The sequence below is a fragment of the Echinops telfairi genome, unplaced genomic scaffold (genome assembly GCF_000313985.2).
Source record: "Echinops telfairi isolate 266 unplaced genomic scaffold, ASM31398v2 ScPeMD7_2573;HRSCAF=3158, whole genome shotgun sequence".
Taxonomy (NCBI): Eukaryota; Metazoa; Chordata; class Mammalia; order Afrosoricida; family Tenrecidae; genus Echinops; species Echinops telfairi.
The window spans coordinates 16,907,134-16,921,579 of NW_022106471.1; the positions used below are offsets into that span (position 1 = coordinate 16,907,134).

General features: G+C 52.9%; 1 protein-coding gene across 1 annotated transcript in view; it reads right to left on the reverse strand.

Annotated features, from left to right (window-relative positions):
* Nucleotides 1-14,446, reverse strand: part of EML6 (EMAP like 6) — a 188,246-nt gene that overhangs the window by 84,531 nt on the left and 89,269 nt on the right. Inside the window, exons 12-15 of the mRNA XM_045294098.1 lie at nt 14,248-14,354; nt 12,726-12,844; nt 10,254-10,440; nt 7,204-7,309 (exon numbers count right to left, since the gene is read on the reverse strand). Of these exons, the coding sequence (XP_045150033.1) occupies nt 7,204-7,309; nt 10,254-10,440; nt 12,726-12,844; nt 14,248-14,354 (519 nt within the window). The remainder of the gene's footprint in view (nt 1-7,203; nt 7,310-10,253; nt 10,441-12,725; nt 12,845-14,247; nt 14,355-14,446) is intronic.

Sequence of the window (14,446 nt, forward strand, 5' to 3'; positions counted from 1 at the left end):
GCTGACTCAGGCAACCCTACAGGACAGGGTAGAACTGCCCTGTAGTCTCCGAGGCTCTAACTCCGCGGGAATAAAAGCCTGTCTCTCTCCTGCAGAGCGGCTGGTGATTTCGAACTGCCGACCTTACGTGTAACCACTGACATGTAACCACTGACATGTAACCACTATGCCACGAAGGCTTCATACAGCCACATGTAATGATTTCCATCACTTAGTTAAGAGCGTGGGCGACAACGTGGCCAGACACTCACCTGATAACTGAAAGGTTGCCAATTCCAAGCCAAGCACTGCCCCCAAGGAGGCAGGCGTGTCAATTAGCCTCTGTGAAACCACGGCTCTGGGAACCTCATGGAGGAGGTTTGCTCTGTCCTACGGGGCCGCTCCGAGTGGCATGGACCCTTGGCATCGGGTTTGGGGTGTTTTTGTCATTCGCTGTAATTTGTTTATTTCTCTAGCGTTGAGGAGGCTGTCCCTACGGGGTCGCTGTGAGTCAGGGTTGACTGGCAGCAGGTTCTTCTGACTCACAGCGACCCTGCCACTGAGGGGAAAGACCCCCCCTGGGTGGCAAGGTTGCACATCTGTTTAGAAGCAGACTGGCACATCTCAACCCTCTGGGAGTGACCGCCGGGTGCCAGTGGCCACCCTTCCCCAGCAGTTCCCCACTGCCCCACGAGGCCAGGGCCGCTGTGAACTGTAACCAGCTTGAAATCAGCGTGTTTGCCTTGTTCTGATTTGCTTTTTCTTCTCTGACTTGAGAGAGCAGCCGCTGGGGTAAAGAAACTAGGAGCTGACCAGCCGCTCCTTCACGGAGCACTTGAGGTGTCCTCTGCTATCCCCAAAGGTGGACTGAGGCTCAGCCGCAAGTTAGGGCTGACAGAGAAAATGAAAGCCCTATGAGGTTCGAATTTCAGATGACAAAGAACAGCGTCCCATGCAGTATAGATAATTACACTGCACACTGGTACTTAGATTACATGCACCATGGGCTGATATTACATTGCTTCCACTGGAAAATCACTTGTGCTTTATCTGACATTCAGAGTTAAGTCGGCTTCCTGTATTTTCATTAATGGAATCAGGCAACTGCGGCCCAAGTCCTAAGCAATGTCCCACCCTCAAGCGTCAGGGACCCTCCCTCAGCTGACTGGCGAAGGTGGCCTGCTTCTTTTCTGGAGGAAAAGGGAGGGAAAGAGAGGGCAGCACCCTGGAGCGATCCAACCCAAAGCTCAGTTATTCAGTCCGAGTCAGGGGTTGGAAGTGACGCTAGCCTGTTCACAGGAGTCGGAAACAGCACTAGGCCGAGAGCCCTGCGGACTGCTAACAGGCCGGACAGATCTGTCTTAGAAGAAGTACGGTCAGAGTGCTCCTCAGAGGCGAGCTGGCGGGCTTCATCTCACGGACTTGCACTGACTGTCACTGGAGAAGGGCCTCCTGCTTGGTAGAGAGGCAACGGAAGCGAGGAAGGCCCTGGACGGGCTGGGCTGACACGGTGGCCGCAGCATGGACTGGAGCCTGGGGACAAGGGGGAGGATGCCCAGCTGGGTCTGTGTCATTCGGTTGTGTACAGGGTGGCACTGGGTCGGAACGGACTCGATCGTACCTAACACCAAAGTGCCAAAATAAAACACACTCCAGACTCACTGCTGCCTCGCCGTGACCCCTTCCGGTCCCTAGCACGGTCACTGCTGACGGGAGTAGAAAGCCCAGTCTTTCTCCAAGAGCTGCTGGTGGTTTCAAACTGCCACCCATGGGGATCACAGCCCGACTTGTACGCCCTGCACCACCTAGGCTCCCAACTCTCCCAGGGCCCTGGGCACCCTAACAAGGAGCCTGGCCCTGCAAGGCTGGCAGTTTGAATCCACCCCGTGGGTCCTCAGGACACGTCCTGGAAATCGACTTTAGAAATTACAGCCCAGAAAGTCCTGAGGCCATTCCCCTTGATCCTCAAAACCAGCTGGATGGCATCCAACAACAAAGGGGCCACGCCATCACCCGGTGACATCCGTGATCTGCCACGATGCTTAATTTTCTGATATTCAATCATTGGGGGCTCTTACAGTATTGGGGGCTCTTGCAGATATTGCAATACTCCATAAATCAATTAGATTAAGTGTGCTTGTACATATGTTGCCAGCATCATTCTCAAAACATTATCTTTCTACTTGAGCCCTTTGATATATTTTTTCGTATCTTACAATGACCGCTGTATCCCTTCACCCACATTTTTGTTATTTGTTCCCCTCGTGTGTGTGGGCGGTGTTATATATCCATCATTGCTATCAGTTCCCCCTTCTCTCTTCCAGCCCCCTCATGGAATCATTACTCGGATTACTGTTTCTGAGGGGTTTGTCTGTCCTGGAATCCGTGTGTTGAAAGCACTTATCTGTACCGGTGTACACATTCCAGTCTTGCAGGATTTGTAAGATGGAACTGGGGCCATGATAGTGGGGGGGAGGAAGCATTAAAGAACTAGAGGGATATTGTGAGTTTCGTCAGTGCTATGCTGCGCCCTGAATGAATGGTCCCTTCTGTGTGTCCCTTCTGTGAGGGAATGGATGTCCAGTTATCAGTGGATGGGCTCTGGGCTCCACTCGGACCCCTCTCCTTCACACGGATATAACTGTTTGTTTTTGACCTTTTGATACCTTTTAATCCCTTGCCCTTAAGTCAGTTTCAGTTCACACCAACTCTATAGGGCAGAGTAGGCCTGTCCTGCAGGTCTCCACAAGTGACCATCTTCATGGAAGCAGACTTCCACTTCTCTCTCCAGCCAGGGTTCAAACTGCCAACCTTGAGGAGAGCAGCCAAGCTCGTCACCACTGCTGCCACCAGGACTCGAGAAGCCCCCACACAGACTCACTGCTGCGGAGCCGATGGCGGCTCACAGCGACCACCTGGGAGGGGGCAGAACTGCCCCCGGGAGTTTCCGAGACTGTCGCTCTTAGGGAGGGGACGCCCGTCTTTCTCCCGAGGAGCGGCCGGTGGATCACAGCTCAGTTCGTAAGCACGGCGTCACCAGGGCTCTGCTTAAACGGTACCAAGATTCAAATCGGGCCAACTCTCCTTTCATGCATTGATCATGCTTTTCTATGACCAATAAGATTTATTATTTTTCTCTAATCCAGTTCTCAACCTGTGGGTCGTGACCCCACTGGGGGTCAAACGACCCTTTCACAAGGGTCGCCCAATTCATAGCTGTAGCAAAATGACAGTGATGAAGTAGCAACGGAAATCATTTCATGGTTGGGGGTCACCACACGAGGAGCCGTATGAAAGGGCCGCGGCACGAGAAGGTTGAGAACCGCTGCCCTAGCTCTTGGCATGAGCTGATGATGTTTCTCTCAGCATTTTCCTTGGCAGGTTCTCCCGGTTTCCAGGATTGACTGCTGGGCAGGAATCGCAACCATCTCCCTAGGGGTCCTCACACTGAGCGTCAATGGGCGGTGACACTGGGCAGGAGGAGGGTGAAGAGGGGAGATGCCGATGGGTGCTCTGAGGGAAGGGGGCATTAAGGCCATATACAGTTTTTCTTCAATTTTCATAAAATAGTCATTGTCTCTTCTGTGCATCCGTTACTTCAATATTGTGCAGTTTTCTCATCTGCACGGCTATATTTAATACATCCTTCTTGGAGCACAGCACCTTCACTTTCAAGACACCTGTTTATTTCCCCCCCGATTTTATGCTCTTTGGTGAGCTCAGGGCGCACGACTGTTATTGGGACCATGTTTTGACCCCAGACTTCCCCCCGGCCCACCCGCCGGTGCTCACAGTTCTGCCCCTCCTGCCAGTCGGAGGTGACGGCGCCCTCAGACCACCTCGGGAACCGCAAGGGGAGCACGCCTCTGAGAACTGCCACTGGCCGCTCTTCATTTCTCTCAAGGCTTCACTCCCTCCGGTGGAGGCTCGACCGCAGCTCTGAAACGCTCTCGTTTCCTGCCAGTCGCTAGAGCTTCCCTTCCCGTCCTGCCTTTTCGCAGCTCTGCGGCCACAGTACGTACTGATCAGGGATGTTTTGTGGCACGGCACAGAAATAATTCTGAGGCGTTTAATGTCCACGTCAAGGGGAAATTAGAAAGAAAAATTTTTTTAATCAATTATGATTTGGTCCCCCTATTCAGGGCTCATAAAAAATGCCCAGGCGAGATCACTTCTACGACAGAGGTAACGACTCACATTTGCATCGTAGTGCACAGCGTGTGAGCAGATGCATGCTACCAAAAAACCAACAACCACAGCAACAAGACTGCATCATGTGCCTTGGCCAGGGATGAGGTCAAGACCAAAGGGTGGTCTGGTGTAGCGTGCAAGATTGTAGTGTTTGTGAGACACAGACATGGGCACTAACCACATCTCCACGCCTTCGACTCCTGCAGTCATTCGCCTGCACTTCCTAAGTCACGGCCAAGGCCGCAGCAGTGAGTGTCAGAGGGGTGGCCCTGCTGCCCAGGGAGGGGACTGGGTGTGAAGGGTATCTGAGGGGCAGCCACAGACAGCCACACGTGGGCTCTTCTGGGGGCCCTGAGAGCAAGGACAACAGCAGGTGAAGTCGACGCAGGAAGCTCAGGTCAGATCCGCCTGGAAGGATGGAGGACACAGCGTTCTGTGGGGGCCTAACGGCTGGGAGGACTTGACCAGACGTCCGAGGCCAGTCTGAGCAAAGGCACACAGGCAACAAGGGGAGGCAGGACCTCGGAGAGGCCTGATTAAACTCCCACAGACCCACGGCCATTGGGGTGAGGTCTCGTGGACTCACAGCGACCCTGTAGCACAGGGTAGACCTGCCCCCGGGGGTTCTGAGATTGTAGCTCTGAGAAAGCCGCCTCTTTCTCCCACAGAGCCACCGGTGATCTCCAGCTGCTGACCTTGGAGTAAGCAGCCCACGGAGTAAGTACCCCTCCCCACCAGGGCTCCGCACCGGACAGGTAGAGGTACAGGGCATGAAAAGGTCCATAGGTACAACCTAATGCCAGGGCAGGTCAAGGCCAGATCACGGGAGGCTGGGAATGTCCTGCCAAGAGAGTCGCTGGTGACCGGAGGTGAGAAGGACGGAGAGAGATGGGCATGAGCTCAGAGAGAGTAGGGCGCTGGCACAGATGAGAGCGAGCGAGGCCTCGGACAAGGAGAAGACGAATGAAGACTGAGAGGTGGAGGCTGTGAAGTCAGAGAAGCCAGGGACTGATGCTACACAGCGTACGACGCAATACTTAAATAGGCTTAGCACTGACACACGCAGCGTACGGATGCAACACTTAAATAAGCTTAGCACTGACACACGCAGCGTACGGATGCAACACTTAAATGAGGCTTAGTACTGACACACGCAGCGTACGGACGCAACACTTAAATAGGCTTGGCACTGACACACGCAGCGTACGGATGCAACACTTAAATGAGGCTTAGTACTGACACACGCAGCGTACGGATGCAACACTTAAATAGGCTTAGCACTGACACACGCAGCGTACGGATGCAACACTTAAATGAGGCTTAGCACTAACACACACAACGTACGGAAGAAACACTTAAATAGGCTTAGCACTAACACACACAGCATATGGATGAAACACTTAAATGAGGCTTAGTACTGACACACGCAGCGTACGGATGCAACACTTAAATGAGGCTTAGCACTAACACACACAGCGTATGGATGAAACACTTAAATGAGGCTTAGCACTAATATATACAGTGTACGGAAGAAACACTTAAGTGAGGCTTAGCACTAACATATACAACGTACCTATGCAACACTTAAATGAGGCTTATCACTGACACACACATCAGTGCTCTATAGAAAGTTTAGAATTTTTGTCTACAAATTTAGTTTCCACAACTGGTCTAATTAAAAATCTCCATACTAAGGACTCAATGATGATGGCAACCTATGTACAGAGATGCTTGATACAATGGATGTATGGCATGTAGCAAGAGTCCCCAATAAAATGATCAAAAACATCTGCTTGGACAGGTGCTCATTCTCGAGCCCCAGCGAAAGCCCTGGTCTGTCCCATGCACAGGCTGCTGGCCAGCCCCACTCAGCAGAGAAGGATGTGCACCCCGTAACGTTTGGGGGGTGCTGTTTTTCCAAGTTTTCAACCAAGTCAGTGAAAACGTCAGTCCTATTTTTTTCAACACGAAGTCTTATTTCCCACTCCCCAATGTTTCCGCCAAGTCTTCCCTGAACTCCGCGTGTTGGGCTCGAAAGCGCGCATTCAGGCCGAGATGGACACTGAGTCAGCGGCAGGCCTCTGTGAGGCAGGCTGTCACCAGCAAAGCTGCTCTGGGTGTCAAATCGCTTGAGCAAAGGCAGGACACGGGAGATCCGGAGATGATTTGGGAGCCAGGAGGAGGGCGGGGAGCGTTACAGACAGACTTGTGTCCCCCCCATGCCTTGTGCCCCCTCAGCTCTTTGCCTGGGGTAACCCCACTGGGCAAGGGGTGTCCCTATCGAGTTCATGAGGCAGGGTGAGTGCAGGGAGCGTCCTGCATCCATCTCTGAGATGTGAAAGAGATCAAACGAGCAAGTGAAGGAAACGGAGAGGGGAGAAGAGAGGTGTCAGCCACAGGAAGGCCACCCAGGAACAGAGCTCAAAGAGACGAGGACCTGCCCGCAGAGACCACAGAGAGACAGTTTACACTAGAGCTGGCACCCTGAACTGGGTGCCAGCCTGTAGCTTCCTGGCCTGGGGGGAAAGACATCTCTTTGTTAAAGCCCTCCCCGCCCCCTCGTGGTCTGTCTGTTACTGCAGCCAAGCACACACCGGGCTGCCCACCAGGTCAGCAGTTCAAAACCACCCACCTCTCTGTGGACGAAAAAGAAGGCGCTCTGCTCCCGGAAAGGACAGCCTCTGGCACTCACGGGGCAGTTCCACTCTGTCCTGCAGGGTCCACCCGAGCCACACAGCGAGGGATCGCACGGCAGGGTGTTGTCTAAAAGCCATGTTTTCCCTCTGATGAGGCATTCCCATGAACAGCGGAGCTTAAAAAAATCCGTGGAAAACTTCCATCGTTGTCTCATCCCACCTCTTTCCACGGAGGCTCTGCAGCCCTTCCGAGGGCCAGTCTACATCCAAACTGAGTAGCAGACAGGGCTACTTCACCCATAAGGCAGGGAGGGGCCCTCCATTCTAGACGGAACACAGGGACAGAGGGGGAAGCAGACCGTGCCCGTGGGCCCGCGTGGCGGAAGCCGTGGCTCACCTGAGAAGTCCAGCGCGCACACCCCTCGCTGGTGCTGCCCCTTCAAGAGCGACAGGCACTTCAGCGTCTGCGTGTCCCACACGTGAATGGCCGCATCCCTTCCGACCTGCAACAAGAGGAGGCTGCGTCAGCTCCTTGTACATCGGCGTCCCGTTGGGTCAGCTCTTCAGGGCCAGGTGCTCCCCAGCACCAGACGCACATGATTCGAGAGCAGAGGAGCCACCGAAGCCCCTCGCCCGGCCCCGCTCGTTTCCACACGAGAAACGGAGGCACAGAGAGCATCAAGGTGGGCGGGAGCAGGGCCGGTGGGCCGTGGGTTGTGAAGACGCAGACCCCCACGGGCCTTTGCTGCTGCCCCTTGTTCTGCCTTGTCAACCCCACAGATTCGACTCAGCCTAGGAATCATCCGCAGCTGTGCTGGCACCACCCACAGGGTTCTGGTGCCCATCTCCATGGTCCCACCCACCTCAGGAAGGCCTGGCCCCCTGGGAAGCTCCCCCAGGGAAATGGCAGCCTGATGGCTTCACTGTCTGCCAGTAAAGCGAGTTCTCTTAGAGCATGGTTCTCAACCTTCCTCATGCGGCGACCCTTTCATACAGTTCCTCATGTGGTGGTGACCCCAACCATAAAATTATTTTCGTTGCTACTTCATCACTATCATGTTGCTACTGTTATGAACCGGGTGACCCCTGTGAAAGGGTCGTTTGACCCACAAAGGGGTCGCGACCCCACAGGTTGAGAACCACTGTCTTAGAGGGATACAGGGGACTTCAAATACTAATGGGAAGATGCCAGTGTCTTTTCATTCCATTTTCCATGGGCATGAGGCGGAATCAACTCTGTGGCAGTGGGTGTCGAAAGAGTCTTGGTGGAGCCATCAGCTAAGCACTGAATTGTCAACCAAAGGGCTGCTGGTTCAAAACCACCAACCTCTCTACGGGAGAAAAATGAGGCTCTCTGCTCCTATAAAAAAAGCCCTTGCTGGGGTTACTACGCATCAGAAAGGAGCTCTCGTGGAATAGTGAGCTGTGCATTGGGCTGCAAGATCAGCGGTTCAAAGCCACCAGCCCCTCCTGAGGAACAAAGAGGAGGCTCTCTAGGCCCATCAAGAGCAAGTCATGGAAACCCAGAGGCAGTTAGTTCCACGCTGTCCTTAGGGGTCACCATGGGTGGGAATGCACGGTAGGCGTGAGTGACCAGTCGGAATCGACTTGATGGCATGGGGCTGGGAAATCACCCCCGTCCCGGCAACAGGGAGAAGTAGTCATCTAAAGTGTCTTCCTCACGTGGAGGGGACACGTGCCTGCGGGACGAGATGACTCCCAGAGTGGAGCTGGGGCACAAATCTACGCACAGAACTGGGCAGAATCTGGGGCCCAGGCCTGCTGAGAGCGGCCCTGGCATGCTGGCCTGCCTCCCGCCCACCCCAGGGCCGAAGGCAGTGTCTCTCCGGGGGGGACTGCACAGAAACAGCAGTCACTGTCTCTGCGTTTCCTGGCTAGAGGAGTATTATTAAATAGACACCAGCCAAGCATTTTCTGCTCCTAAGAGCAAAACACTGGTCAATGACTCATCAAACTCACCAGCGCCAGCTGGCCAGACTGGGGGTCTTGTTTTCACTTGGATGGGAAAGGTTTCCAGCATCAGCTCTTCTCTTGGGACAATTACCACCCTCTTATCAGCTACGGACCCTTCTCCCCAGAAATGTGCACTTGTGGAGACTGCTCCTTTCCAGCATTCCAGCTCATCCATGGGTGTCAGCACGCGCCCGATTACCCCCTTCAGAAGACTTCTGCCCCTTATCTGCCAAGTTCTGTATCCTTTACCAAAACCTGGGGGAGTGAGTCTTTCCTAATGTCAACCATTGTCATAGACGGTGCTAGCTATCGTAGTAGTGTTGCCGTAGGGTCTACTTTCCTAATGACAGCTCGTACCGGGCACCTGTGACAAGAGGGGTTGACACAGGGGATGCATCACTGGGCTGGCGCGGGAGAGCCACCGTGAGGGTGGTGCAGGACTGGGCACGTTTCCTTCCTTTGTACCCAAGGCCACCATGAGCGACAGCTCATGATGCTGAGCACTGCTGCTCCGGCCTACGGAGCCATCACTACAAGTTGCTAGTGAAGAGGCTCGCTTTTTTTTGCTCACTTTTAAAGTTAGAATTTGCCGGTTAGAGATTCCAGTTACAAGTCCAAGAGGAAAGTGAATCAAAATGTACTCTAACCTTGGAGAAAAGAATGATCTAAAATTAAAATCTTGAATGTAAAAATATACAACAAAAATTAACAGATACTGTTTTTAATCCTACTGACTCGCCGCCACCTACAGCAGCAGCCTCTGCAAACTTACTGCTTTCCTGGGAGACAGTAAACCCGAGTCGAACAGACTCTTTGTTTTCTTTTCATTTTATTTTTTAGGTTCCTTGTGTCCTAAATTGACTCGTCCTCCTTACAAACTTTCCAGTTGCAGACTGGAATCCACAGCGTAGGCATTGTCAAGATAACTCGGCTCCGAGCGTGGCATTCCTCGGCACATGAGCCTGACTCACATGGCTTGCTGTTCCACAATGAACTGGACACTAGATGTTGTCACCAGGGCAGCCAGTCGACCCGGTGAGAGAACCGAGACTGGAAGCAACTTCTGCCGGGCCTGCCGGCTCTTTCTTCCAGATTTCCTCTGGTGGACTTGAATCTCCAACCCCTCGGTTGGCAGCCAAGCCCATGAACCGTTTGTACCACCCGCATTAAGAGTGATTCGTGCAACACACATTTAACAGGGTGCTAGGTGTCCTGGGCAGTGATGAGAAAACAGGTAGACAGTCGGTGGAACGCAGCCTACGTTAGACTTAGCTAGGCCCCTAGTCAGACCTCGGATGCTTCCCGGCAGAGTGAGAACACGCTGGTGGATTCTCCCGTCCTCATGGAAGGGCCAGCAGTCCTGGAATCTTCTGCTCCTTGTCCCCTGCCACAGGCTACCGGGCATGCCTTGCCTTTCTAAACGGTGAGCCGGATTGAAAACGAACGGCCTCGCCCTCAGAAGACACCACCTACCTGCCCGGTGGCCACGCAGTCCTTCACTGGGTGGATGGTCAGGCACAGGATGTCGTCGTCGTGGCCCAGGTACAGCCTCTGGGAGTGCTGCTGCCTGCTGTACACCACCGCCACGGCGGCCACGTGGTACACCACCTCCCCGGCTTGTGTGTAGAAGAGGTTGTTTCTACAGTCGTAGCCCCTGTAACTGCAGCACATACACACCTAAGACGGCCGGCCGTTAATCAGAGCACGGGTGAACGGGGCAGGGGTCGGTGGAGGCCACGCTCACAGGGGGACGTGGACGTGTGCACCCAGGGGTCCTCTCTGCAGGCACCTCTCTGCAAGGCCCTCTGAGGGCCGGTGGTGACTTTGTAAGGGGCACACCAGCACCCATCGTCTTCACAGAACCCATTTTCGGATCCTTAGCTAGTGCAGGCACTCCCTGAACAACCGTCAGTCTGGGGGTGCTGGGGGTGAGGCGCAGGAGGGCGCTCCCCCACGCCTCCCCTTTCACAGTGGCCGCCCAGTCTTACGGTGGCGATCACCATGGGCTGCAGAACCTCCCTGGGAGCCTGGCCCAGGGGCCCATCACAGCCAACCTGCAGGTGTGGAACGTGGACTCTAACACCCGGCAAAGGACTCCTCCCTTTGCAAGTCAAGGGATTCCCATTTCTCCGCTTTGGACAAAATGGGTGAAACTTAATTGACCGGTCGGCTACAGATAAGAGCTGGAAACGCTGGGAATCCAGGACACATAAACCCCTCAGGACCAATAATGAGAGTAGCGATACCAGGAGGGAAAGGGGAAGGTGGAAGGAGAGAGGGGGGAACTGATCACAATGATCTACATATAACCCCCCTCCCGGGGAACGGACAACAGAAAAATGGGTGAAGGGAAACAGTGGTCAGTGTAAGACATGAAAAAAAAAGATAAATTATCAAGGATCCATGAGGGACAGAGTGTACGGAAGGCAGGCAAAATGAGCTGATACCTAGGGCTCAAGTAGAAAGAAAATGTTTTGAAAATGATGATGGCAACAAATGTATAATTGTGTTTGACAATTGTTATGAGAGCTGTATGAGTCCCCAATAAAATGATTTGGAAAAAAAACATGTGAGTCGTATATATAATCTAAAGTCTTCTACTCCCACATTAAAAAAATAAATAAATAAAAAGGAACCAATGAAGCTTATTTGAGTAACATTTTAACTCACTATATCTAAGACCTACGGAGCCCCGAGGACATAATGGATACACATTGGGCTGAAATCTGCAAGGTCAGCAGTTTGAAACCACCCACCACTCCTAGGGAGAAAGACCAGGCTTTCTACTCCCTCGTTCTACGGGTCGCTATGGGTGGGCATCGGCTTGATGGTGGTGAGCTATCATTTCAACATGTAATCCACATAGAACATTTTAAATGAAACATTTCATATTTGTTCACACTAAGCCTTGAAAATCTGGCATCTATTTTGCACTAATTAAAAAAAAAAAAGCCTCACTGCAGCGAATTCATTTTGATACAGAGACCTACTGGGACAGACTGGAACTGCTCCTGGGGCGTCTGGTTGGGAGATCTCTGCAGACGCAGAAAGCCTCATCTCTCTCCTGTGGAGTGATTGGTGGGCTCGAACCGCTGAGATTGTAGTTAGTTTGCAGCCCAACACATCACCCACTTGCTACTTTCAACACATCTCCACTCAGATGAATAACACTGCAAATACTGAAACATGACGTTTGCCTGGGACTACCACCCTGTTCAGCAGTCAGTGCTATGGCGATAAGAAATAACTTTAAATTCAACTCAGAGACTTGTTTCCTTGTAGAGGTATAATAGAGCAATCGAGAAAAGACGTTCAAACATAAAAATATCACATCCAGGTAAAATGTAGAGGAGAATGGAATCGGGAGTACGTGCGAGGAGAAATGCAAATGAAGTAACACGTCCCCCACCCCGGCAGCCCTGTCCGTTGGGTTTCAAGGTGCGCCATGGAGAAGCGCGAATCTCTTTGACACTTGGGTTGCACAGGGTCCGCTTAGACAACTCCTGTGTTTAGAATGCACCAGGTTCGATATTCGCCACAAAGATGAAAAGCTATGATGCAAATGCTTAGATATATCTATTCAGAATGTGCAAGGGTGCATAAGATTTTGCAGGATTCAAAGAAGAAATGCTCAAAGAAACCACTGTCCTAGTGTGCAGCCCTGGGGGTGGAACGGGGTATGTCAGGGGCGGAGGAAGAAGAGAACTGGCACCCAGTGTGCACAACACGTGTGCCACAGAGGCACATGAGGGCTGAGACGCCCAAGGACGGTCACAGCCACAGAATACCAACTGGAGAGCCTGGACAGAGCCACTGAAAGTATGAGCCACACTGAAGACACAGTGTGAGAGGACTGAGGCGTGGGGCCACTGGGCCTTGTCACGCTGCTGTCAGGCTCGGCAGAGACAGAGGGGCGCCCTCGTCAGGGCGCAAATGGCCGCCTACCCGTGTATGAACTGGAGTTTCAGGCTCTCCTCAGGAGCCTTTTCTCGTTTGAGGAAGGGCCCCGCGCGGGTCTTCTCCTTACGCTGCTGCTTCAGCTGAGGTAGATCTTCTTTGTAAACCTGGAAGGGAAGCAGAGTCTGTCTTCAGATTTCAGACACATCGCGACCTTGTCTTGATGCTCTCAGCAGGCCGGGCCTGCTTCAGCTTCCAGAAGATACTGCGTGGGTTTCTCTCTGAACAAAACCAACACGAGATGGCCTTTCAGGGAAGAGGAATGTAAAGAAGCGTTTTCTTATTTTTATTTGTAACAGGCCAAGAGTTGGGTTGCTACCCACCAGTTAGCAGCCCAGCAGCCGCTCTGAAGGTTTAGAGCCATGGGGACCCTAAGGGGATGTTCCCCTCTGGCCTGGGGGTTGCCGTGAGCTGGATGGCGGACTAAGCGTTTGACGTGGCCAGTGAATCCAGGAGTCACCGTCTGGTCCTGCATTCTAGCTGTGGCATGTCTGGGGCTTTATATGAACCGGTCTCCTAACCCCTGTGCACCTTAACTTCTGTCTGCCGAGTGGGCCAACAGTCCTTTGCTCCAGGGGAGCAGGAACATTCTGACCATAAAGTAGACACCATATGAGAAGCTCTGGAAATACAAGCCTGGGAGAGAATGCTAGGCCGAGACTTCGACAGAGCAGCCTTTCCCTTCTTCTGAGAAGGCCATTTTGTTAAATCCAAACTTCTCAATGCAGAAAACGGCTCCTTCTTCCTCCCTCACGTGCTCCACTCCCTCTACTCAGGCTTCATTCCCTCTGCTGTCAGGCTATGGCAGAGTGAGTGCGGGCAGGAGTTCCGGACCAGTCCTTTCCTGTGACCCCCTCCTCCTGAGAGTGACAGTCTCAGACGCCCACCTCGCCCGGAGGCTCACTATGAGTGGGTATTGACTCACTGGCCCTGGCTTTTGGTTTGGGGGTTACCACCATAGCACGGTGCCATGTGCCCCGGTGGCCCTGGGAGATGGCTCTTTTCTGGAACGCACTATCACTTAAATTGTGTGTCTGCTAAAAAACCCCAAGACCCAAGGTGGATGTAGTTGCCTGACTTGTCTGCCAGAGGGGCCTCCGGCCGGAGAAGCCGTGCACACTGTGTCCAGGATTTTACTTTAAATGAGGATGGCCGTTGGGGTGTGGAGAGAGAAACCAGGACTACCTGGGCTTCAGGGATCTGCTAGGAAATGCCCCCTGTGGCTTTACTGCAAGTGTTTCTGTAAGAAAGGGAGAACTCAGAAGCCACAGGTACTGGGAGGCAGAACCTCCCAGATGGACGGATCCAGCTTTGAAACCGACCACGTTTCAAGCTTCTAACTGATTAACGCCACTTTGTAACCTGCATTGAAAGGCAAGAACTGGGAGATTCTCCGTATGTGTGTCTTCTGCCCGACAGCAGTCGTGTGTGTGTGTGTGTGTGGTGCGATGGCCCCGCCCAATGACACACCAAGGTGACTGGAGAAGTTCAAATCGTTCTGCAGACTGACCTGGCGATCGTAATTGATTTGCGTTTCTTGCTCAATATCGGAGTCCAACTCCGGCACGTCTGATAAATCTGAATCCGATTCTTCACTGTGAGAGTCAGTGCCGCCTTCTGCAGACAGAACCCACGAGAAAGAAGTGAAACTCCTCAGACGCTAAACAATTAGGTAAACAGAAAATCACTGTAGCATAGCTTGCCCCACC